The sequence below is a fragment of the Piliocolobus tephrosceles genome, chromosome 7 (genome assembly GCF_002776525.5).
Source record: "Piliocolobus tephrosceles isolate RC106 chromosome 7, ASM277652v3, whole genome shotgun sequence".
Lineage (NCBI taxonomy): Eukaryota > Metazoa > Chordata > Mammalia > Primates > Cercopithecidae > Piliocolobus > Piliocolobus tephrosceles.
This window is the reverse complement of record NC_045440.1, coordinates 115,772,060-115,795,982: the sequence shown is the minus strand read 5'-3', so window position 1 is coordinate 115,795,982 and position 23,923 is coordinate 115,772,060. Positions and strand designations below refer to the sequence as shown.

Here is a 23,923-nt window from a genome sequence, read left to right as displayed (position 1 = left end):
AAAAAAAAAAAAAAAACACCCAAAAAACGTGAATGCCTAATTATTTCTCATTGAAACTTTCAAAATTACCCTGTTTGATGAGAATGAGCAAGAGCATTGTTATGGTAGAAAGGACCCTCTGGTGAAGTTTTCCTGGGTGTTTTTCTGCAAAAGCTTTGGTTAACTGTCTCAAAACCCTCTCATCATAAGAGAGTGTTTTCCTTGGTTTCTACAGAAAGTCAACCAGCAGAATGCCTTGAACTTCCCAAGAAACTGTTGCCATCACCTTTGCTCTTGACCAGTCTGTTTTTGCTTTGACTGAATCACTTCCACCTTTTGGTAGCCATTGCTTTGGTTGTGCTTTATCTTCAGGATTGTACTGGTAAAGCCATGTTTCATCTCCTATTACAGTTCTTCAAAGAAATACTTTAGGGTCTTGATCCTACTTGTTTAAAATTTCCATTGAAATTGAAAGCTCTGTTCTTGTCTGCAACTGATCTGGGCACAAAAGTTTTGGCATCCCTCGAGTGGAATTGTGTAAACTGAACCAGTTGAGATGTCTAGGCAATTACCTATTGTTTCTTCTGTGTAAACATTGATCCTCTTCAATTAGAGCGCAAATGAGATGAATTTTTTCCTCACAAATTGATATGAATGGTCTGCTTTTGCAGGCTTCATCTTCTTCTCTCATTCCTTCTTAAAATAAGTTATCCATTTGTAAATTACTGATTGTTTGGGTATATTGTTCCCATATACTTTTTGTAAAGCATCAGTGAATTTCACCATTCTTCCACCCAAACTTCACCATAAATTTGATGTTTGTTCTTCATATAATTTTTGCAGAATTCATATTGCTCTGATAGGGGAATTTTTCAAACTAGTATCTCATCCTTCTTGGTGCCTGAAAGGAGATTCTATTCAAACATGTTATGAGAAGATGGTAGAAGTCCATTTGATTAAAAAAAAAAAAAAGGAAATCCATGCATAATTTTTTCATGATATGCATTTTTACAAACTTTCTGAAGTCTCCTTGTATAAATTTCTCAATTTATATCTTCACCCCAATTTATTTTCTTAAACTTTGATGTCTTCTACTGATTTTGTGCCAACAAAAATTACCTAACATATAAATAAGTTTCAAATATTAATGGAAAGGTTGAGAAAAAGAGCCAATTTTGATTTCTGTTAATAACAAGGGGATTGAATATTGAAGAGGAAGGAGGCAGGCAGAATTCAAGAAAATGTATTTGCTTGGCAATTTTAGGAGACATAGGAAAATGGAGGCAAATATACCAGATATTGGTGAACACATATCTCTCTATTCATTACTGAGAAGTTTAAACATTGTTTAGTGGCGGCTGATTATTATTTTTAGTATTTTATGATATAGGTTATCGTTAAGTCCAAATAAAGCTACATCATTACTTGTATTAGGAATGTATGTTGATTATACAGTCATGTGAACAAATTTAGTGTGCTGAATTCATAGAATTTACCCCCAATTTTTCTCACATGAAGTATTCAAGTTTTCTTTTTCCTGATCCACATTAGCACTGGAATATGGGAATCAATTCTTAAACTGACAATTTTTGCTTTCTGGTGTGTTTGTTTTTTCAAATATATTTGCTCCTGTTTGTAATTTTATATCATGCATGATCATTTCTGTTGTTAGGGAAAATGATCCTAGTTCATGGAATGTCATTAAATATATTGATTGTTGGTAGGCTTCCACTAAGAGAACTTGTACTTTCCAGTTTCCCTGCCACTTGGATTTTAGTAAAGCCTCAGCATTAATAGTCTTGGACTAGAAGCTTTGCCTGATTGTAACATGAATATGTCCTTTCCATCTCATTTCTTTAAATTTGTAGAGACACACATTAAAATCTCACTAATGGCAAATCCCCTTGCAGAATCTGTAAATCAATGAGCAGAGTTCCATTTTGAACTTATAAAATATACATATTTTTAAAAGAGAAGACTGCATGCAGTACTGGTGTTTTCAAAGTCCTTTGAAGATCTTTAGAGGTCCTCAAAGATCTTAGGACGTAGTCCCTGAGGAAGGCAAAGGTACATGTTACCATAATGAATGGATTTTCTCTTCCTCTACACCTAAGAGCACACAATTATAATTTTCAGTAAAATCCTAGGAAAATTTGGAAAGTCTGAAAGCATCTTTCTATCCCTTGCAGTAGTATTTTAACAACATAAAATTAGTCTCAAAATAATAAATGCCCAGAAATGTATCCACTTGACTCTATCTTATAAATAGCAAAAGATTTGATTCAGCACAACTGTAATTATATTTTACTGCTTTCCATCTTCAAGCAATATGCTTAAGAGATAATGCATTAGGTCTTAATGAGTTTACTTTTATAATAACTAAAAATGGTCTTCTCCCTTGAGCTAATTATATAATTGATTATTTGGGGAAAACAGGGATTTTAAGATTAATTGTATTTTTACTTACACTAATTTTCTTGTTTTAACTAGTTTATGCACATCAACATCTCCTAAATGTAATAAATATTAATTGTAGAAACACCTCGTGCCCAAATTAAATTATTAGTATTTGTCATTTCTAATTTCAATTGCCATTAACTCAGAATACATTGCATGCAAATAAGTATAATTGATCTTTATAAACACACTGCACTTCTTAGCCCTATAAAGCCCTTACAGATTTATCACAGTTTGTTTCCTTTTATTTTGATCATGTTTTATTTCCTCATTATCTCATTGATTTTTCACCCCTTTGTGATGATGACTTAGAGACAGTTTTAGCCTAATCTAGGTTTCTGAATTTTGTAAACATTGTGTTTTTTTCTTCATACATTTTTCTAGTTATATCATGAGCTAGGGACAGTGGTCATGGTAACCAGGGTTTTCTTACACTGAAGGTAATAAGCTTTTAGCTTCATATAGAAGAAGTTTCTCATGTTGAATCAGTTGAAAGACTCAGGGTGCTTAAATTTGTGGTGCTTTATATAAATATTTACATATTTTTTATATTAATAGTGCTAGAGCACACATGTGAAATCTCTTGATCTTAAACAGAAATATACCCTTCGTGACAACAGGAAAATTATAAATTTAAGGGTTATTTATCTAAAATACAAATAGACATCCTCACTTCAGTGCCTAAAACCCTTCAACAATAGTTAACATTTGTTAGACACTTCCAATATTCCTGGCACTACTCTAAGTATTATGCATGCATTTCTTTAAGTATCACAATATGACTATGAAGTCACTATTTAATCATTCCATTTTATAGATGAGGAAACTGAGGCATAGAAAATGTCTCAGACTTTAAAACAAACCAACCAACATGCAACTGGAGGAGCCAGGATGCACACAAAAGGTTGTGGTTTTAACTCTGAATTCTCCCTGCATTAAACACAGAAAGTTAAAATACCTGTGTTGGTTAAGACTTCAAGATTGTTCATAGTCCATATTCTGCCTGCCATTTCAGCTTAATTTCTTGCTACCTTCCACAGAACACTACAATGTGTTTTTGAGAAAAACACTTCCCTCCTTTCCAAAAAAAAAAGTAACAGCTCTAAGAACTCCATTCGTTTAATGTTACTTTCTGTGACAGAACATCACACACAACTACCTCCTCAGGATAATGAATTGGTAAAATATATAATTTTTCAGTACTCTAATGGGTTACTTCTATGGAACAATTATCTAATTCAACAAAGGATGACCTTCATTTATTACAACTGTTCCACCACACTCTAATCATCTGTCAAATCAACCTCCTCTCCTGTTCCATCAAGAGTCTCTTTAGAGCATGGTTGCTGATGTTGCTGATTGCTCTCTGCATTTCTGGAATTTAATATGATACAGAGCACACAATAGGTACTCACCAACAGCTTATTCAATGAATGAATAATACCTACATGTCATGATTCTATTTAACTTTTTGTTCATTTAACTTAGTATTATTCTATAGGCTAAAATTTGATTTGATAAGTAGTGTGTATTACTGAGTATTCATTTACTTATATAGAGTAATTCTAAGTTAAATATCAGTTACAGTAAACATAGGTAAAGTAAATAAACAAAGCATTGAGGATCAAGGTAAATATTAGTGTAGCCTGTGCTATATGTTCCCAAACCATTGGTGCCCATCAGTGATCATAGTCAGAATTATTGGTTCCAAAAAAGCTTATCCACAAACATTCATCAAGTTATTTGTTACATGATTAGGTATTTGACAAAATATTTGTTTAGTAGATTAATCAATTGATTCTGAGGTACATTATGCCATAAAAATGTCTGCATGTTTACCAAAGCAGTTTTCTACAAGTCTTCAAACTATTAATAGTACATCAACTCATATTGGATTCACCCTTTGATTACCACAAATGTCTACACTATTATTGAACTCTTATCTTTATAATGATAGATGTGGAATGTCAAATGATAATTTTGGTATATCTTTTTAAAAGCCTTAAAGGTAGTATCAACATAGACATAATAGTTGTCTTGTGTCCACGATTTACAGAAAAGTTTAAAATCAAAGATGTGCAACATATTTAGAATAAAAAGATCTTTACTATCACTAAATACCACCTCTAGTGCAAAGACACCTGATTTAACATTTGTTTCTTTCTCACATGAATGCAAAACCAATATTTTTGGTCTGCATTTTCAATAAATCGATAAATAGGTTGTCATGTTAAATTTATGAATTAGTTTTTCCTTTAACAAAATAATGTTACTGGGTTTCTTAGCAGTAATTAAACATTTTCCCCTCCATGTCTCCCTATCTCAATGCATTAATCACTCATATGAAATCAATTTAGAATACTAGGACATATATGTGTATATTAATATACATATATATGCATACATTTATTTACACACACACACACATTCAGAGCTACCAGCTATAAATGATATGATTAACAACATTTCTGGTACAGATAGATTGCTTTGTGTACAGAATTGGAAAGAATAAGTTTTGGTTATAAATAAATATTAGTAATGTGAAGCAGTAAGGATTTAATATTTTCAACCAGGGTAACTGCCTACAATAACTTGACAGCAGACAGACATAACTGTATGCAATTTTTTTTTTTTTATAGATTTGTCCCTGGATTCATTTCTGATGTTTCTTTTTTGGGGGGCTACAACAGCAGATAAATTGATCCAATCCCATTAAAAAATATTTAATCAGAGAGCAGCTTTGATTGCATAATTTTACAAAATTTATACTCATGAACTTTAAATTGACTAAATGTTTTGATATCTTTTGTTAAGCAGGAGACTAGGCTTGGTTAAGCAGAAAAGAAGCCTTTTCAACATTTCTACAAAAAAAAATTCTTATCGATTCTTACAATTAACTGATTGGTTTTGTCACTTATAAAGAAGTGAAAAATAATTCCCAAAGATATTTTAGAGTTAATATTTAAGGACTCAGAGATTTATTTGTATAAATTTTAAAAATGGCTTCAACATTCAAACTAGAGGACTTTCATATATTTTTGTTTCATTTTCTTATTTTCTTTATTGCACATGAAAAAAATCGACTCCAAGAAAAGAAAAAGAATGAAGCCATCAGCATATGACTTATCTGATTATATCATTATTTTCTTCCCTGATGCAAATCGGTTGCTAATTGATCTCCTCAACTGAACTTAGCTAGCCCAATTCAATATCACCTAGAAAAATAGAAGGGAATATGTTCTTGTACTTCTAAATTTTCTGCTAGTACTAATTCATCTAGGTTTTAAGTTGTTTTATTATATACAAAAATAATTTATGTTATTTTAGAAAATTTGGAGATGCAGGAAAATACAAGGAGCGACATACAAATCACCAGTAATCTTATAATCAAGATTTACAACCACCACTATTTGGCATATTTACGTTTTATTATTTATCTCTGTGATTATATACATATAAGAATTTTTTTTTTTTTTTTTTTTTTTTTTTTTTTAGACAGAGTTTCGCCCTTTCGCCCCGGCTGGGGTGGGGTGGGCCCAGATCTGCGCTCCCTCCACTCCCCCCCTCCCAGGTTTACACCATTTTCCTGCCTCAGCCTCCCGAGTAGCTGGGACTACAGGCACCCGCCACCTCGCCCGGCTAGTTTTTTTTTTTTTGTATTTTTTAGGAGAGACGGGGTTTCACCGTGTTAGCCAGGATGGTCTCCATCTCCTGACCTCGTGATCCTCCCGTCTCGGCCTCCCAAAGTGCTGGGATTACAGGCTTGAGCCACCGCTCCCGGCACATATAAGAATTTGTTTTAACTTGCAAAATTGCTTTTGCCTAGTTTATAAAGTTTTGTGTCATTTTTTTAAGAAGTTAAAACACCTTCACAAACATTTTATTTTGTTCATGTATATTATGTAAAATCTCGTTTAAAAATGAACATCTCAATATTCAGCTACCTCACTAACATAGTTTTATTTATTCTCCTCTTGGAGAAGGAAACTACTACTACTGGATTTTGATAGTTTTATATATATATGACCCTGAATAGAGTATTTGATTAGAAAGGAAGAGAAATGAATGTGTACAAAATTTGGCCTTCTCAGTTAAAATGACTGCAAGAATGACCTTACTGTTGAAGAGTAATAAATTTGCTATTCAAGACTCCCAAGAAACTAAAATTGTACCAAAGGAAGGTGAAATTGTATAGACAAGACATACAGGTTTATATCATAGTTCACTGTTTTTGTATTCAGTAGTTTCTGATAAAGGCTCTGCGAAATCAGATGAATTTGATGTGTGAGGCTCATCAACGGGTATTAAATAAGATTAATACACACGGAAGGCAATTTCTATCTCTTCTTAGATTCCAAAATCTGGTTGGAGAGGAAGGATGTAAACCCTTAAACATTTAAAATTAGGTCACAATTTAATGGTAACCAAGTTTTCCTAGGTCCATAAATTCAATACTACAAAAAGGAATGGAATATGACGCATGCTTGGAGACCTAACTAATTAAGGCACTGGGCATTGGGATTGCAATGTACAGACTCTCCTTATCTAATTCCAGACTGCCTCAAATGTATTCCCAAATAACCACTTTACTCCTGCTCTTTACTGCCTGACTTTCTAATCTAATCAAAACTCTATCAAGTCACTGCTTTTATGGCATTTTCTATTGTTAAATGTCATCCAGTTTGGCATGATTTAAGCTACTCTAACCATTGTGTTATTAGATGGCTTTCATTTGCATAATTAGGCATTAATATTTACTAAGAAATAATCTAGATACAGGGATACACTCTTTCTTATATTATTCATTCATGCATGTAAGTAATGTTTATTGAGTGCCTCCTCAAGACGCTGTGCTCTTATGGCCCTTCTGGAGCTTTCATTCTCAGATGGGAGATAAATATTGAACAATTAATTGCACAATTATTTATTTATTGTCAGTTTGCATTAAGTGTCCAAAAAGTAGTACAAAGTGGTGCTACAAGAATATCTATCAGAGAGAAATAATCTCACAGAGGAATGAAGGAATATACATAAAGTATTATCATTCTTTAGGGTTTAGTTTTCAATGCTTTTTTAAAATGAAATTGGCACGTATACAGTATAATGCTGCTGGAATGGTGACCTCTTTTTTTAACCCATTTAAATAGACATTAGATTACCTTGAAAATGTAAATTACAATATTAAACAATGGCTTTTAATGAAGATGAAAAGTTTTTAATAATAATAGTTGCATATTTGAAAAATGTTTTGGTAAAAAAGCAAACATTGGCCGGGCGCGGTGGCTCACGCCTGTAATCCCAGCACTTTGGGAGGCCAAGGTAGATGGATCACGAGGTCAGGAGATCGAGATCTTGGCTAACACGGTGAAACCCTGTCTCTACTAAAAATACAGAAAAATTAGCCGGGCGTGGTGGCAGGTGCCTGTAGTCCCAGCTAGCTACTCGGGAGGTTGAGGCAGGAGAATGGTGTGAACCCAGGAGGCGGAGCTTGCAGTGAGGCCAGATCATGCCACTGCACTCCAGTCTGGGTGACAGAGACTGCATCTCAAAAAAAAAAAAAAAAAAAAAAAAAAAAAATCGGTATTCCTGAAACTTATTCATTGTCATGAGAACATGGGAGAGACTTTCCCCCACGATTCAATTACCTCCCACCAGGTCCCTGCCACAACACGTGGGAATTCAAGATGAGAATTCCCACGTGTTGTGGGAGGAGACAACATGGGAATTGGAATATGGAGGGGACACAGCCAAACCATATCATTACTCATAGATTTTCAACCCTTGCCCTCCTCTTTCTTTCCCCCACCCAGTAACCCCCAGTGTCTATTGTTTCCATCTTTATACCCATGTCTACCCAGTGTTTAGCTCCCACTTATAAGTGACAACATGTGGTATTTGGTTTTTTATGCCTGCATTAATTCTCCTTGGATAATGGCCTCCAGCTGCAGCCACATTCCTGCAAAGGACATGATTTCACTCTTTTTTATGGCTGCATATTATTTAATGGTGTATATATATACCACATTTTCTTTATCCAGTCCATCAATGATGGGCACCTAGGTTGATTTCATGTCTTTGCTATTGTGAACAGTGCTGTGATAAACATACAAGTGCATGTGTCTTTTGGTAGAATTTTTTTTTTTCCCTTTAGTTCTATATCCAGTAATGAGATTGCTGGGTTAAATGGTAGTTCTAAGTTCTTTGAGAAATCTCCAAACCGTTTTCCATAGTGGCTGAACTAATTTACATTTCCACCAACAGTGTAAAAGCATTCCTTTTTCTCTGCAGCCTTGCCACCATCTGTTTTTTTTCTGACTTTTACATCATACCCATTGTGACTAGTGTGTGATGGTATCTTATTGTGGTTTTGATTTGCTTTTCTCTGGTGATTACTGATATTGAACATTTGTTCATGTTTGTTGGTCATTCATATGTCTTCTGAGAAGTGTCTATTCATGACTTTTGCTCACTTTTTAATGGGGAATTTGTGTTTTGCTTGTTGACTTGTTTAAGTTCCTTACACATTCTGGATATTAGAGCTTTGTCAGATGCATAGCTTATGAACATTTTCTCCCATTTTCTCCCATTCTGTAGGTTGGTTGTTACTCCTCTAACAGTTTATTTTGCTGTGCAGAATAGGTCTTGTCAATTTTTATTTTTGTTGCAATTACTTTTGAGGATGTAGTCATAAATTCATTGCCAAGGCCATTGTCCAGAGTGCTATTTCCTAGATTTTCTTCTAGGATTCCTGAAGTTTGATGTCTTACATTTATATATCTAATCATGAGTTAGTTTTTGTATCTGGTGAGAGATAGGTATCTATTTTCCTTCTTCTGCATATGGCTAGCCAGTTATCCTAGCACCATTTATTAAATAGAGTACTTTCCCCGTGGCTTTTTTCGGTCAACCTTGATGAAAATCAAATAGATGTGGATCTGTGGCTTTATTTCTTAGTTCTGTATTCCACTCCATCCATCATTGTTATCTGTTTCTGTACCAGTACCATGCTGTTTTGGTTACTGTAGCCTTGTAGCCTAGTTTGAAGTAGGCTGTGTGATGACACTAGCTTTGTTCTTTTTTTGGTTTAGGATTACTTTGGCTATTTGGGCTTTGTTTCAGTTCCATATGAATTTTAGTATAATTTTTTTCCTAGTTCTGTGAAAAATGATGTTGGTAGTTTGATAGAAATAGCATTGAATCTGTACATTGGTTTGGGAAGTATAGCCATTTTAACGATATTAATTGTTCCAATTCAGGGGCATGGAATGTTTTCCCATTGTTTTTTGTCATCTGTGATTTCTTTCAGAAGTGTTTTGTAGTTCTCCATGCAAAGATCTTTTATCTCCTTAATAAGATGTATTGCCACGTATTTTATTTGTTTTGCAGCTATTGTAAATGGGATTGCATTCTTAATTTGACTGTCAGCCTGGATGTTGTTGGTCTATATAAATGCTACTAATTTTTGTACATTGATTAAATATCCTGACACTTTACTGAAGTTGTTTATCAGTTCTATGAGCCTTTTGGCAGATTCTTTGTTCACAGTAGCAAAGATTTCATGTCTTTGCTACTGTGAACAGTGCTGTGATAAACATACAAGTGCATGTGTCTTTTGGTAGAATTTTTTTTTTTATGGTCTTCCAAGTATAAAATCATGTTGTCAGTGAAGAGAGAAAATTTGACTTGTTGTTTTCCTTGTTGGATACCTTTTATTTATTTCTCTGGCCTGATTGCTCTGGCTAGGACTTCCAGAAGTATATTGAGTACAAGTGGTGAGAGTGAACATCCTTTTCTTGTTCCTCTTCTCAAAGTGAATTATCCCAGCTTTTGTCCAATCAGTATTATATTGGCTGTGGGTTTGTCATATATGGCTCTTATTATTTTAAAAAGTGTTCCTTTGATGCACAATTTCTTTAGGGTTTTTATCATTAAGGGATGTTGGATTTTATTGAAAGCTTTTCCTACATCTCTTGAAATGATCATATGGTTTTTATTTTTAATTCTGTTTACATGGTGAATCGCATGTATTGATTTGCATATGTTGAAACAACCTTGCATCCCAGGAAGAATCCTGTTAGATCATGGTGAATTAACTTTTTGATATGTTACTGGAGTTGGTTTGATAGTATTTTGCTGAGGATTTTAGGAACTGTGTTCATCAGGAATATTGTCCCATATTTTTCTTTTTTTGTTGTGTATTTGCTGTGTTTTGGTATTAGGATGGTGGTGGCCTTTGTAGAATGAGTTAGGAAAGTTCCTTCTCCTTGATTTTTTGTAAGCTTTGGTAAATTGGTATCAGCTTTGTTTGTATGTTTTGTAGAATTCAGCCATAAATTCATCTGGTCTGGGGCTTTGTTTTTATTTTTGGTAGGTTTTTATCTTACTGATTTAATTTTAGAACTCAGTGATCTGTTCAGGGTTTCAGTTTCTCACTAATTCTAACTTGGGAGGTTGTGTGTTTGCAGGGATTTATTCATTGACTCTAGATACAAAACTCTATCTTGGGAGGTTATGTGTTTCCAGGAACTTATTCATTTACTCTAGATAAAAAATAAGTTCTTACCTAATAAAAATAATGAAAGTGTTTTAAATTACATTCTTATCTCCTTATCAGAAAAATAAAATACTGAATTCAAGTAGCACATAATACTTTTCAGGTCTCAATGAGACACCAGTTTTTCTTGTTTTTCTCCTTTCTTTGTTTTCTTTCTTTTTTCTTTTTTTTTTTTGAGATGAAGTCTTGCTCTGTCACCCAGGCTGGAGTGCAATGACACGATCTCGGCTCACTGCAACGTCTGCCTCTTGGGTTCAAGCAATTCTCCTGCCTTAGCCTCCTGAGTAGGTAGGATTACAGGCACCTGCCACCACACCTGGATAATGTTTGTGTTTTTGGTAGAGACGGGGTTTCACCATGTTGGCCAGGCTGATCTCAAACTCCTGACCGCAGGTGATCCACCCGCCTCAGCCTCCCAAAGTGCTGGGATTACAGGTGTGAGCCACCGCACTTAGCCTCTCCTTTTTGATTATGAAAAGTTCTACTTACAACTATATTTTTAAAAATTTACATATAATAAGAATTACATCAAAATGTACCTCATGAATTTAAAAACTGATTAAGAATAAAAGAAGAAAGAGTTAAGCAAGGAAGACAAAATGGCAAATAATTTTTTTTAGTTTTTGCTAAGAATGTTTTTAAAGTATTATTTCATTCTATTATCATAATAACTTATTTTTAATTTTCATGTAGGAATTTTCTTTTCCGAAATTTTAACTTTTGTTTCACAGTATAAAACAATTAGGCCTGTAGTTAAAACACGATTTAGGTATATTCACACAGCTAGTTTAATGACTGGTGCCGTAAAAATTTAAGAAGTATAACTTTATAATGGTGTTCAAATGTGCATTGCTCTTAGCATCTACAGTTAAATCTTGTACACAGAACATTCTCAACGTCTCAATGTAGTCTCTAGTTTGATAAGACACTGATATTCAATGTTAGCAACTTAATATGCATAACTTGAGCATTTATCACTTGAAAGGTACTTAAATTGTTATCATTAAATATTCTTAGCAATTGGTTTGGATTCCTGTCCTGAACCACAAACTCCTAGCAGTGGAATTAAAATTGGAGACAGATATATGGTTGGAGATGTGGTATCTTTTCAGTGTGATCAAGGATATTCTCTTCAGGTAAGTCTATTTTAAAGTTGTGGTTTTGATTTTCATTGCCCTTTCAGAATATTTTACAAATCAATGATTGATAAGCCATGGGTTTTACAACATTGTTCCTGGTTGCATCTTAAATCAAAAGGGTGCTCAATTTGTTAATAAAATGTACGCATGAGAAGTATTGCTGGAATGGACTAAATTTATTTTGTTTGGAAGTAAAAAAAAACTGATTTTGAGTCAAAATTAGGAAAGTTAGGAAGTCCTTTCTTCTTGATTTTAATTAACTAAATTAAAGTCTTTACTTTTAAAGTAAAAATTAATCTTTACTTTTGTCTCTATTCACATAGGATTGTGAACAACTGAATTCCTGGATTTTTTAGAATTTGAAAATAAAAAGAAATGCTACTTAAAGTACTGAATGTAACTTCCATAACAATACATTTCTCAAATTAGTGAAAATTTACTACAAGTATATTTTGCTAAGGAAGTGGATTTGCAATGTATATTCTGATTTTATGTATTTATATTGATCTTTTTTGACTTTTTTTGTTGCGGGTCTCAGGTTTATAATAGCATAAAAATTTCCTTAAAGAATAAACCAATTAAGATAAAAAGTTAAGGCAAATACTATTTCGCATATTAAATAAATTCTTCAGAAAAAGCAAAATTAAAAATTATTAATTTATAGTCTTTAAAGTTGTATCACAAAATTATAAATCTCGGAAGTACAATCAAATCTTTCAGGACTTTATGTTTCAATAGAGAAGTTAATATACTTTGACTTGTTTTAACATTTTTATGAAACAATTTTAAAATTATTCTTTAACCTATTTTACTTTGGGTATTATAGCAATTTATTATAAACCACCATGTATATGACCCTTTCACTTATATAGTCACTGCAGTATCTTAGTAAAACGTGTTGTGATAGGAAATATTAAAACCACAATTCTAATATGACATGAAGTATTATTTTTTCTACCAATATCATGTAGTTATATTTTACATTTTATCATAGGTGTATATAATCACCTTTCTTTAATCATGCTAAGATTTCCATAAAAGTAAATATGTGTATAAAAATAAAACCATATACCTAAGCTTGTTTTTATAATAATAATTGACTATACTACAATAAATTTAAACTTTTTATATACGTTTACTGAATCACATCATTTTGTTTATGTAGGGTCACTCTCACATTACATGTATGCCAGGACCTGTAAGAAGATGGAATTATCCAATCCCAATTTGTTTAGGTAAGTTAGAAGACTATGAAGTATTTGTAAGCTTCATCAGATTTTAAAGTTTCATTCTGTATATCATGATTTTCAAGCATATAGTTTGCCTTTTACCAGATCTTATGGAAATGACTTTTTGAGGAAAATATTTCACATCTTCCTTTTTTTAATTTAAAAATTTTATTTTTATTTATCCTCAACTCCAATATCAATGGATGACTTAAGCTGTAGAAATTAAGAAAAGACAAAAAAATTCCTAGACAGTTTTCTCAGTGTATCCATTGAACAGGAATATAAGTAAATCTTCGATTGCTTGCTATTGAGCCAGAATTTAGATAAGGAATCTAAAGTGTCTAACAAAGGGAGTATGATACCTCATGAAATGTCTTTAGTGGTGACAGACAGTCAAGATATGGAATATATTAAAAGGAAACTTGGGTACTTTGAAAGTATAGGCCCACATTTTTGCTGTAACTCGATGCTGCTTTCAAATTATTTCTATTCATGCTTCATTTTATCTTCCTCATTTTTTTGTTTTATGTTTATTATGAACACATCTCATATTATAATTAGAGCACAGCTCTAATAGTTTGCTTATAATTTTTCCTAAATAGATTAATTGTGTCTCTGAATAGAACTGCTTAAAACCTTTCATAAATATTATCAAATTTCTCCATAATGTTGTACCAATTTAAATACCACTCTAGTATTACAGGACAGTTCCCATTTTGTTATATTGCTTGCATCAATTATTATTATTTTTAAAAAATCAATTTTCTCAGCACCATAAGACAGGGTAAAAGAGAAATAAAATATAAAATATATTTTTTTAAATTACCACTTCTTTTAGTAAATAAAGTATCACCTTGATTAAGTTTACATTTATATTGTAAACTAAATTAGAAAAATTGTTTTATTATATAATTTTGTATGTTTAGTAAATATGGGGTTTCACCATGTTGGTCATGCTGCTCTCGAACTCCTGACCTCAGGTGATACCGCCTGCCTCGGCCTACCAATGTGTTGGGATTACAGGCATGAGCCACCATGTCTGGCCCATTTTAAATTCCTTTCTACTCTTTTTTTTTTTTTTTGTATTTTATAACTTCTGAACAATAAGCTTGTACTACATGTGATAGAGTATTAAAGTGTTAGCAGGGATACAATAGCGATATTGTAATGAGAAGCTGAAAGCAAGAGGCTGATTCAGAGAATGTCTTAAAACACTGGTCATCAGATAACAAGACTACAGCCTCATGAACTGGAAAATAAACCATCTTCCAGATATTTTGATTGAAAGAAGGAAAATTCATGTGAGATTTTAGATATTAGAGACAACTAAGATGAAAAAACAAAAGTTTATTTTATTTTGGAAGAATAAGCTATGGTTGTCCCTAACAAAAAGAGTGTAATGGGACAGAAAAGAGTCTACATGAAGCCGCTGATGACACACATAAAATTGTTATTCAAGGCATAGGAGTGTTGAGATTGCAGAGATACTGAGGAAATAGACATGAACAAATTGCTGATGGCAGATGCATTCTTTGGTATGCTTCTTCATATGTCTCTAGTGATTTGTCATTGTTTTTCTTCTGTTGTTGTTATCTCTTTACTCTTTATTCTCTTTACTTTTTCTCCTTTGGTTTTGGTATTTTTCACCCTGAAAGGAGGGACCATCAATGCAGAGGACAGGAATTCCAGCTCATATTTAAAGCGATAGAAAGTAACAGAATTAGAAGGACGATAAGCAGCTCAAAGACTTGAAATTATGAAGGCAAGAAAATAAAAGATAGTCTTTGCCTTTTACTCAAATTTCAGAATAGAGCAAAACAAACCTACAAGTGTATTGCCAGAAATATTTTTAAAAATATTTAATGGGCCAAAATATTTTTACAATTCATTAATTTTCAGATTTTGTGATGAATATGTGTGAACAATTGAATTTAGGAAAATGAACTGGTAAATACTAACTTCGTCGAAAATTGATTTGGTTTAAGGGTGAATTAACTGAGATTTCAGAAGCATGAAAAAGCATATAGGCATATCTTTAGAGCTTGATTATAATCACAAGTTTCATGAAAGGTTTATATGCAGGTTGACTCCAAGATTATATATTTCTTCCTAGTAAAATCAGCTTGACACATAATTTGTTCAGTTCACATAGCAAAAGATAGTTGTCAAACTTGTTATTGAATATTGTATAAAACATTGTTAAAATTCTCACTGAATTTGCCTTTAAAGTATATAACCTGAGATTTGAGTATCTGTCTGTTGCTACTGTTGGCAAGAAATAATTGGATGCCGTTGCAAATAAGTGTTCTCTATAGGTAACTTTTGAATTTCATTTGTAGTCATGAAATTCGATTCTTCATCTAACAATAATATGATAAAAATGTGCTTTAGAGGGAAGAATAGGTTTCTGAAATGCAATTGCCTTTAATATATGCTCAAGAGTTCTATCTAACTATATTTAAAACCTTGAGTAAATTTCTGGTCTTACAGCTTTTGCTTACCTTATTGATAGTAAACTTGTATCATAGGGATTCCAAAACAAGCACATTTACCAGCTCCCTAAATTCTCAAATTTGTGTGCATCTTTTTACGTATTTTTACTTCTCTATTTTTTTGTCTTGGTTCTTTTAGGATAAAATAAGGCCATAGCTAATGTGTAATATGTGAACTTCTCACATATGAATGGAAACCAACATTTTGCTTAAAATTCTTTATTGAGCCTTCTCACAAAAAGAGGAAAAGGAGGGAAGGTTGTGAAAATGATTTCCTCTTGAATACAGTACTTAGAGCTGAAGTGGTTGGCTTGATTTTACTCTAAATTATATCATCTTTGGGATGATTGAAAACATTTCTAGGATTACTTGAGAAAGAGAAATAAAGTACCCACTGTGGCAAAGGACATGTCTTTGTTCGTTTACATTCACTGTGCATGATCTGTTACTTTTATGCAATAATTGATTTACTTTACATTTATTTCTGAGGAAGGAAGGATGATGTCTTCTTACGCTGTTTTAGAAAATCTGTTGTTGATTATATTTAATTCCTAGTGTGTAGTGAATGAACATTGACAATATTCAAAGTTATATCAAACAGTTTTAACTCAGAGCCTTGAAAATGTGAAATGATTTTAATATGTTTTTTAGTACAGTAAATTATTCCTCTACCCTGGTTTACTTTGGATTTCTGTTATTTTGCAGCTCAGTGTGGTGGTGCTATGTCAGACTTCAGTGGTGTGATCCTCAGTCCTGGGTTTCCTGGAAACTATCCCAGCAGTTTAGATTGCACATGGACAATAAAACTACCCATAGGTTTTGGTATGTGTATTAAAAACACGTGAAAGAGCTTTCAATATTTATTAATGTAGCCTTAAAATAAATGTCAATGTTGAATAAGACTTTATACAATCTTCATAAATTTCAATTTAGTTTAGGAATACATACAGCTATGTAAATTGAAGAGTGAAATTTAAATAATTGTTGCTTAAGTCAAATACATTTCACATGGAGTACTTGGAAAATTGAAGGTATATGGGCATTTTCTTTTTTTTAACTCTAATTTGTTTATTATTTTTTAATTAACAAATAAAAATGGTACATATTTATCATGTACAACATGATGTTTTGAAATATGTATACATTTTGGGAGAACTAAATCAGTTAATTAACACATTACCTTGAATTATTTTTTGTGGTGAGAATACTTAAAACCCTCTTGGCAATTTTCAAGAGTGCAATATGTTGTTAATAACTATAGTTACCATGTTGTACAATGAATTTACTTCTCTTGCGTAACTGAAATTTTGTACCCTTTAACCAACATTTTCTTAATCCCTCTCTCTTACACCCTGGTAACTACCATTCTACTTTCTACTTCTGAGTTCAGTTTTTTTCAGATTCCACATGTAAATGAGATCATGTGATATGTCTTTCTGTGCCTGACTTATTGCACTCAACATAATGCCCTCCAGATTCATCCATATTGTTGTACATGACAGAATTCCCTTGATTTTTATGGTTGAATAGTGTTTCATTGTGTATATATACTATATTTTCTTTATCCATTCATCAGATGATGGACACTTAGGTTGACTCCATATCTTGTCCATTGTGAATAATGCTGCAAAAACACAAGACTGAAGATATCTCTTCAAGATTCTGACTTCAATTCTTTTGCACATATACCCAGTGGTAGGATTGTTGGAGCATATGGTAGTTCTATTTCTAATTTTTTTGAGAAACCTCCATATTGTTTCCTATAATGTTTGTCCTAATATATATTCCCACCAACAGTGTGCAAGGGCATTTTATAAGTATATATCAAGATGTATAGATTCAGATAGATAGACAAACTTACACTATTTTTCAGTCACTATGTGAGGTATGGATATACTCTGAATTAGGTATGTGTAATAATGATAAATTTAACCTAAATTTTATGTACATTGTTTTTATAACTCTTTTCTTATTGCTGTAATCAAGTAGTACAGTTATTATATTCTAGTAATCTATTGAATTCATCCCATTTTCTTTATAAGTAAATCAGATTTTATTTTTAAAAAGTAGTATAAATTTTAAAATATTAGGATTAAATATAAATCACTATAATACCTTCCTAATTTGAATGTAATCATTCCCAATATTTTAGATACATTACATCACATATCATATTTAATAAATTCTTACCCTTACATCACTAATATACTCTCTTACAGCTTTTGCAGATCCTACGAGTTTATAAATGCACTAAAAGAAGTGCTTGATTGAGGGTACACATGTTCATTAAATCACAGAAGACTAGGATGAATAGATACTTATTGAAGCACAAACCAGGTGGTTTTAGAGTAATTAGGAAATTCTTTACTATGCCACCTATTGAGCACTGAACTTAGGTATCTCACTACCCAGTAAACATCTGCAACCTCAGAGTATAAAAGCAATTTAAATGTTTTACGTAAATTAACAGATAACTCTGTTTTGACAAACATTTACTGAGTGTATATTATACTCCAGATACCGCTAAGTGCTGGAGATAAAATGTATGGCAATGCAGACTGCATTTTTCTTTAAGTTACAGTCATAATGAGGAGACAGTAAAATGTATTATTTTGATACAGTATAACTAAGGAGCACAGGATTGTACTTAGAATGGACATCAGTCTAGTACAGGAAATGTAGTAAAGTCTTGACAGAGGGAATGATGCTTGAACTTTAGCTTTAAAGATAAGTAAACAGGCCAGGCACGGTGGCTCACGCCTGTAATCCCAGCACTTTGGGAAGCTGATGCGGGCAGATCACAGGAGACTGAGACCATCCTGGCTAACACGGTGAAACCTCATCTCTACTAAAAATACGAAAAGTTATCTAGGCATGGTGGCAAGCGTCTGTAGTCGCAGCTACTCGGGAGGCTGAGGCAGGAGAATTGCTTGAACCCAGGGGGCAGAGGTTGCAGTGAGCCAAGATCTTGCCACTGCACTCCAGCCTGCATGATAGAGCAAGACTTCCTCTCAAAAAAAAGAAAATTAGCCATACATGGTGGAGCCCACCTGTATGTCCCACCTAATTAGAAGGCTGAGGCAGAATGACTGCTTCAGTCCCGGAGTTGAATTTACAGTGAGCTAGATCATGCCACTGAGCAGCCTGGGCAACCCTGTCTCTAAAAAATAAATAAATGGTTAAATGAAATGAAAAAAAAACAAAAAGATAAGTAAAAGTCAGTCCAGCAAAGAATGTCAGTCTGCTGCAGGGAGTGTGAAAGAAATTCTAGGTAAACAAGGTGACAAGTAGAAAAACACAGGTGAGAAAACTAAAAAAAAATTAAACATGTCTGAACACTGTGTGACTGGCTTGAGGTTTGGGGAGAGCAGGGGGTTATTGAGAGAAGGTTACTGGGGGACTTTCTGTTTAGAAGTCCTTTTTAGGATCATTTTGGCTAAAATGTGGAAACTCTAAGTTCAAAGTTGTAGTGAACTTCTATGTCCATTGATAGAATACTGATGTAAATGAACAACAGATTGAACCAGCATGTTTCTTCCACATGTCTTTCACTAGTCACTGTAGCTTATGTAGCTAAATGAATTATTTTAAAATAAATTATTAAAAATAGTTTCAATAGTCTCATTATAACACTATCTTCAATTTCTGGCTAATTCTTGTTTTTGAAAACCAACTTTATTAAAACTTGAATATATATCTCTATAAATGAAATTTATTTGATTACATTTTAATAAGCACACTGTTTTCTTTGAGTTTTGATTAAATCAAATATTAGATCCAATGTATTTAAACAGTATATGAATTTTTTTAAATAAAAAATACATTTCAAGAGGTAAAGAAACATTTGTTCAAGAATGTATGAAACAATTTTTAGAAAGATGCTGTGTAATAAAAGTGCTCAGTTAAAAATAAAAACAAAAAGTGCACATCTTGGGTCTTCACATATTAAGGTAGCATGCTCAAAGTTCTAAGAAGTTAATCTAATTTTATAGAAAGTTGTTTAATATTTTAAACCCTGTTTTAAGTATTTCCAAAACTTATTTGTCCAAGGGACTCTTTAAAAAATCATTTAGTAACATGATGTGCATTTACTTGGAGCCCCAGTGTGATTATTAATATCATAAGCCTAAGAGTCTGAATGCCTTGGTTTGCAGTTCAAGCCTACTGGGTCATGGTGTAAACTTTACATGTGTTTTACTTCTCTGTGACTCACTTTCCTCATTCTCATGAAATGGTGAGAATTAAATAAGTTAGCATATATAAATCACTTACGGCAGGTAATATATATAATGCACAGCAAGTATAAATAACTTAAAACATTCACTGCATATCAGATTATTTTATAAATAATTTGGAGAGTGGTAATAGTAAGAAAAACATCAAATTTACTAAAATTGAGTGTTAAATTAATTAAGCAAACATACTATAAGATTTTTTTATCCCGGAGACATTTCACTGTCTCATATTTTAGTTATGCTTATAAAGATATTGAGGTTACATTGCAATATGACCACATATAACAATGATCACCAGATTTTACTGAAGTTATTATATAAAAGCTTGCATAAAGAGCACCCTTAAAATTATATACAAATTATATTTCTGAGAAGTTAATTTCTCTCCTATGAATGAATAACTTCTAATGCAATTGTGAAATCTATGTTAGTATATTACAAATTTGCAATTATTTTCAACCTTAGATTGACCTTTTACATAACACAAATTAGGCCAAAAGTGGCCTTTTCCTCTAAAAATTAGTTTATGTAATTTAAAGGGTATTAAAGAATAAGAAAGCCACATTTTTGGATCATTTTCCATACAGTGACATTATAATGAAATGAAAGATTTTTCCTTTTAACTAATAATGGACATGTGAGAGCAATATTCTTTTACTTTGAACCTTAGCAAAGTTAGCTGTCCTAGGCACACAGCAAATCCATGACTCAGATCTTGAGATTATGCCTCTTGACTTAAATGCAAACCTATCTAAGTAACTTGATGTGATTGTGTGTGTGTATATTAATGTTTAATTTGGTAAAACAAATAAAGTAGCATTATGTTTGTTTCCTTCTTCAGGTGTACATCTCCAGTTTGTAAATTTTTCTACAGAAACCATACATGATTATTTGGAAGTACGAAGTGGATCCTCAGAAACTAGTACTGTTATTGGCCGGCTTAGTGGTCCTCAAATACCATCTTCCTTATTCAGTACCACCCATGAAACCAGCTTGTATTTTCACAGTGACTATTCACAAAACAAACAAGGGTTTCATATTGTATACCAAGGTAAGAGAAATAATAAAAAGCGAAAGTTTATATAACGCCAAATCAGCTATTACAAATATTTAACTGAGTCTATTTTCTGTATTCTGCTTTAGAAAGAAAAAAAAAATACTTAAGCCAAGGTGAGCTTCAATTAGGAAGATTTTTAGAGCAATGCAACTCTCTGGAGAATGGGGGACATAGGGAGAATGATGTCTCTCCGAGACTTTTGAAAATCCTAACCATGAAACAGGATTGAATTAGTCTTAAGTTAATACACAATTAAATTAAGCAAGGCATGGCAAATAAACAAGTCCAGCTGGACAGCAAAGATTTATCTTTGCTTTTATATTAAAAGGAATATATTGAAAATATATTTTGTATTACTCATATAATGTATTATGTAAAATTTTCTTTTACTTTATAGTGATAGACTAATACGACATTCCTTCATTTTGTTCTATTGTCATGAGAATATAAATACTTTGATAATCATGTTATATTAGACCTATCTCTCAAACAGAACTGCTGCATAACCTTGAGCAAAATTTTTATCTCTTTTGAATGAAGAGTTTGGGCATAAGTAGACCTAGGCTCAAATGTTGATTCTTCCTATTCTATCTAATGTGGCTTCGGCCTTGCTCTCCATTTGCTCACGTGCATAATGGGGTTAATTATACTAACTTTCAGATAAGTTGTATTGAACTTTTTATTATAAAATGTATGTAAGGTATATTCCATGATGTACATCATTAGTAATTACTCAGTACATTTTAGCTATTACTTTATGTCTTATATGTATATATTCTGTTAAAATTAAATATTAAAATTATGATGATATTTTACATAGTAAAGTGTATTTCTAAAAGTTGAAATTTTTAATCAAAATAACCTAAAATTTTATTACATCTCTGCCCTAATTATTGAAGGACTTTATGTAATGCTTTTGTATCTGAGTTCCTCAAGAACAGGGAATTGGGTTGTTCATTGACGTATCATAAGTACTTAGAACAGTAAGCACAATAAATATTTGCTAAAGTATCTACCAGAAAGGAAATTTGAAAGTAGTTAAGATAGAGATAGGTCTTAAATATCAAATTACATGGATCTGAAATAATTATAATTTGTATTATACTTGCATACATAATGTAAGAACACTACATTACACATTATCACTGTTATAAAATAGTAGTCATTTCAATCACCTCCCAGCACATTGAATTTACCGTGCTTACAAGGAAAGTAATTATTTTTATAACAATCAGGTAATTGATTGAATTTCTCTTCTTTGCTGCTAGAAGACTCAGAACCATATTTGTGATACACTTTAGCAAGTGTACATGGCCTTATGGCAAGTTCTTTGCCATGCACCTTAAACCTGACTACACCTGCTGTTTTCCTATTCTCATTTTCCCTCACTCTCAAAATAATATTCTTATTTGAATGATGTAAAACTATAATTCAAACTTTATTAATTCTGATTTTTTCAGTTAATATATTCTTGAAAAATAATTCACTATTGACATAATAAAAGTGTAAACGATATAATTTTTTTTCACTGTTACTGGCATATTATTAACATGAGCCATAATGTATTACAATGATGAGGAGATGTTATTTGTGAATCACACAGAGTTTTAAAATGGTTTCGTTTTGTGCTACGTTTATATAGCTAACCTAGTGCATTTTAAAGAAATAGTTAACATATATATTCACAGAGTCAATATTGTTTTTGGATTGATTTTGTGGTTAAATTTTCAGAACTTTCTGAATTTGGAAAAATTATACTGTACAATTAAGTGTACCCTTCTACTGAAGGAATCAGTTTGAAAATTAATGTTATTACTGACAAGATTATTAAGTTTGGTAAGTCCTGTTTGTCACCGGTACAAGGTTGTGACTGCAAGTTGTCCAGGTTCTTTACTTTTTGAATAAAGAATTGGACAAAATGCCCAGCAAAGCAAAGAAAGAATGAAGCAACAAAAGAACGAAAGCAGGGATTTATTGAAAACGAAAGTTCACTCCCAGTGTGGGAGCAGGCCGATTAGTGGCTCAAGGGCCCAGATACAGAATCTTTTTGGGTCCAAATACCCCTAAAAGTTTCCCATTGGCCACTTCATGCTCACCTCATGTAAATGAAGTGGTAGCCTGCAATGAGTCTGATCTGAAAGCAGCCATCCAGAAGCTGAAGTGAAGTTACAAGGGTCACACTCCTGTGCAAATATCTGATTGGTTGCAAAAAGCAACCAATTGCTTTTTGTATTATACTTGCAAAAAACAACCAATTGCTTTTTGCAACCAATCAGAGGCTAAGGTGAAGTTACAAAGTTATACTTCTATGCAAACGAAGACTCAGTCTGATTGGTTGCAAACAGCCAATACCTCATCTGCCGGGCTGAAAAGGTGAGGGGTTTGCAGATGGAGTTGCCTCTGGTCCTTTTGTTACTTAGGCGAGTAAAATTAGGGTTTTCCTTTCAATTTAGTTTGAGGAAGTCTGCGTTGGATAGCCTTAGGTTCCCTGCCGTCAGCCCTATTCTCCTGCCTCATTGTATTGTATATAACATTAGAATGGGAACTTTCTCCTGAATGCTTAAAATCTATTTTCTATACTCATTAAACTAAAAAGCATGGAGTAGAAACTGAAAGGGTATGTTTAATAGAATAATATATTCCAACTCCTAATGATCCATTCCTAATACACATCTGTCTTAAGTTGGAATGATAACGCTTTCTAATACATTTTTGTGTAGAATATTTTTTGTGTTGAATATTAATTAAAATGAAAAGGACACGTTAAGATTAAAAGCACTT

At 32.5% G+C, this 23,923-nt stretch overlaps 1 protein-coding gene across 1 annotated transcript in view; it reads left to right on the top strand.

The window, feature by feature from the left end:
- The window catches only part of CSMD3 (CUB and Sushi multiple domains 3), a 1,271,497-nt gene that overhangs the window by 1,132,871 nt on the left and 114,703 nt on the right, over positions 1-23,923 (top strand). Inside the window, exons 38-41 of the mRNA XM_026454566.1 lie at positions 12,008-12,126; positions 13,295-13,364; positions 16,556-16,672; positions 20,927-21,136. Of these exons, the coding sequence (XP_026310351.1) occupies positions 12,008-12,126; positions 13,295-13,364; positions 16,556-16,672; positions 20,927-21,136 (516 nt within the window). The remainder of the gene's footprint in view (positions 1-12,007; positions 12,127-13,294; positions 13,365-16,555; positions 16,673-20,926; positions 21,137-23,923) is intronic.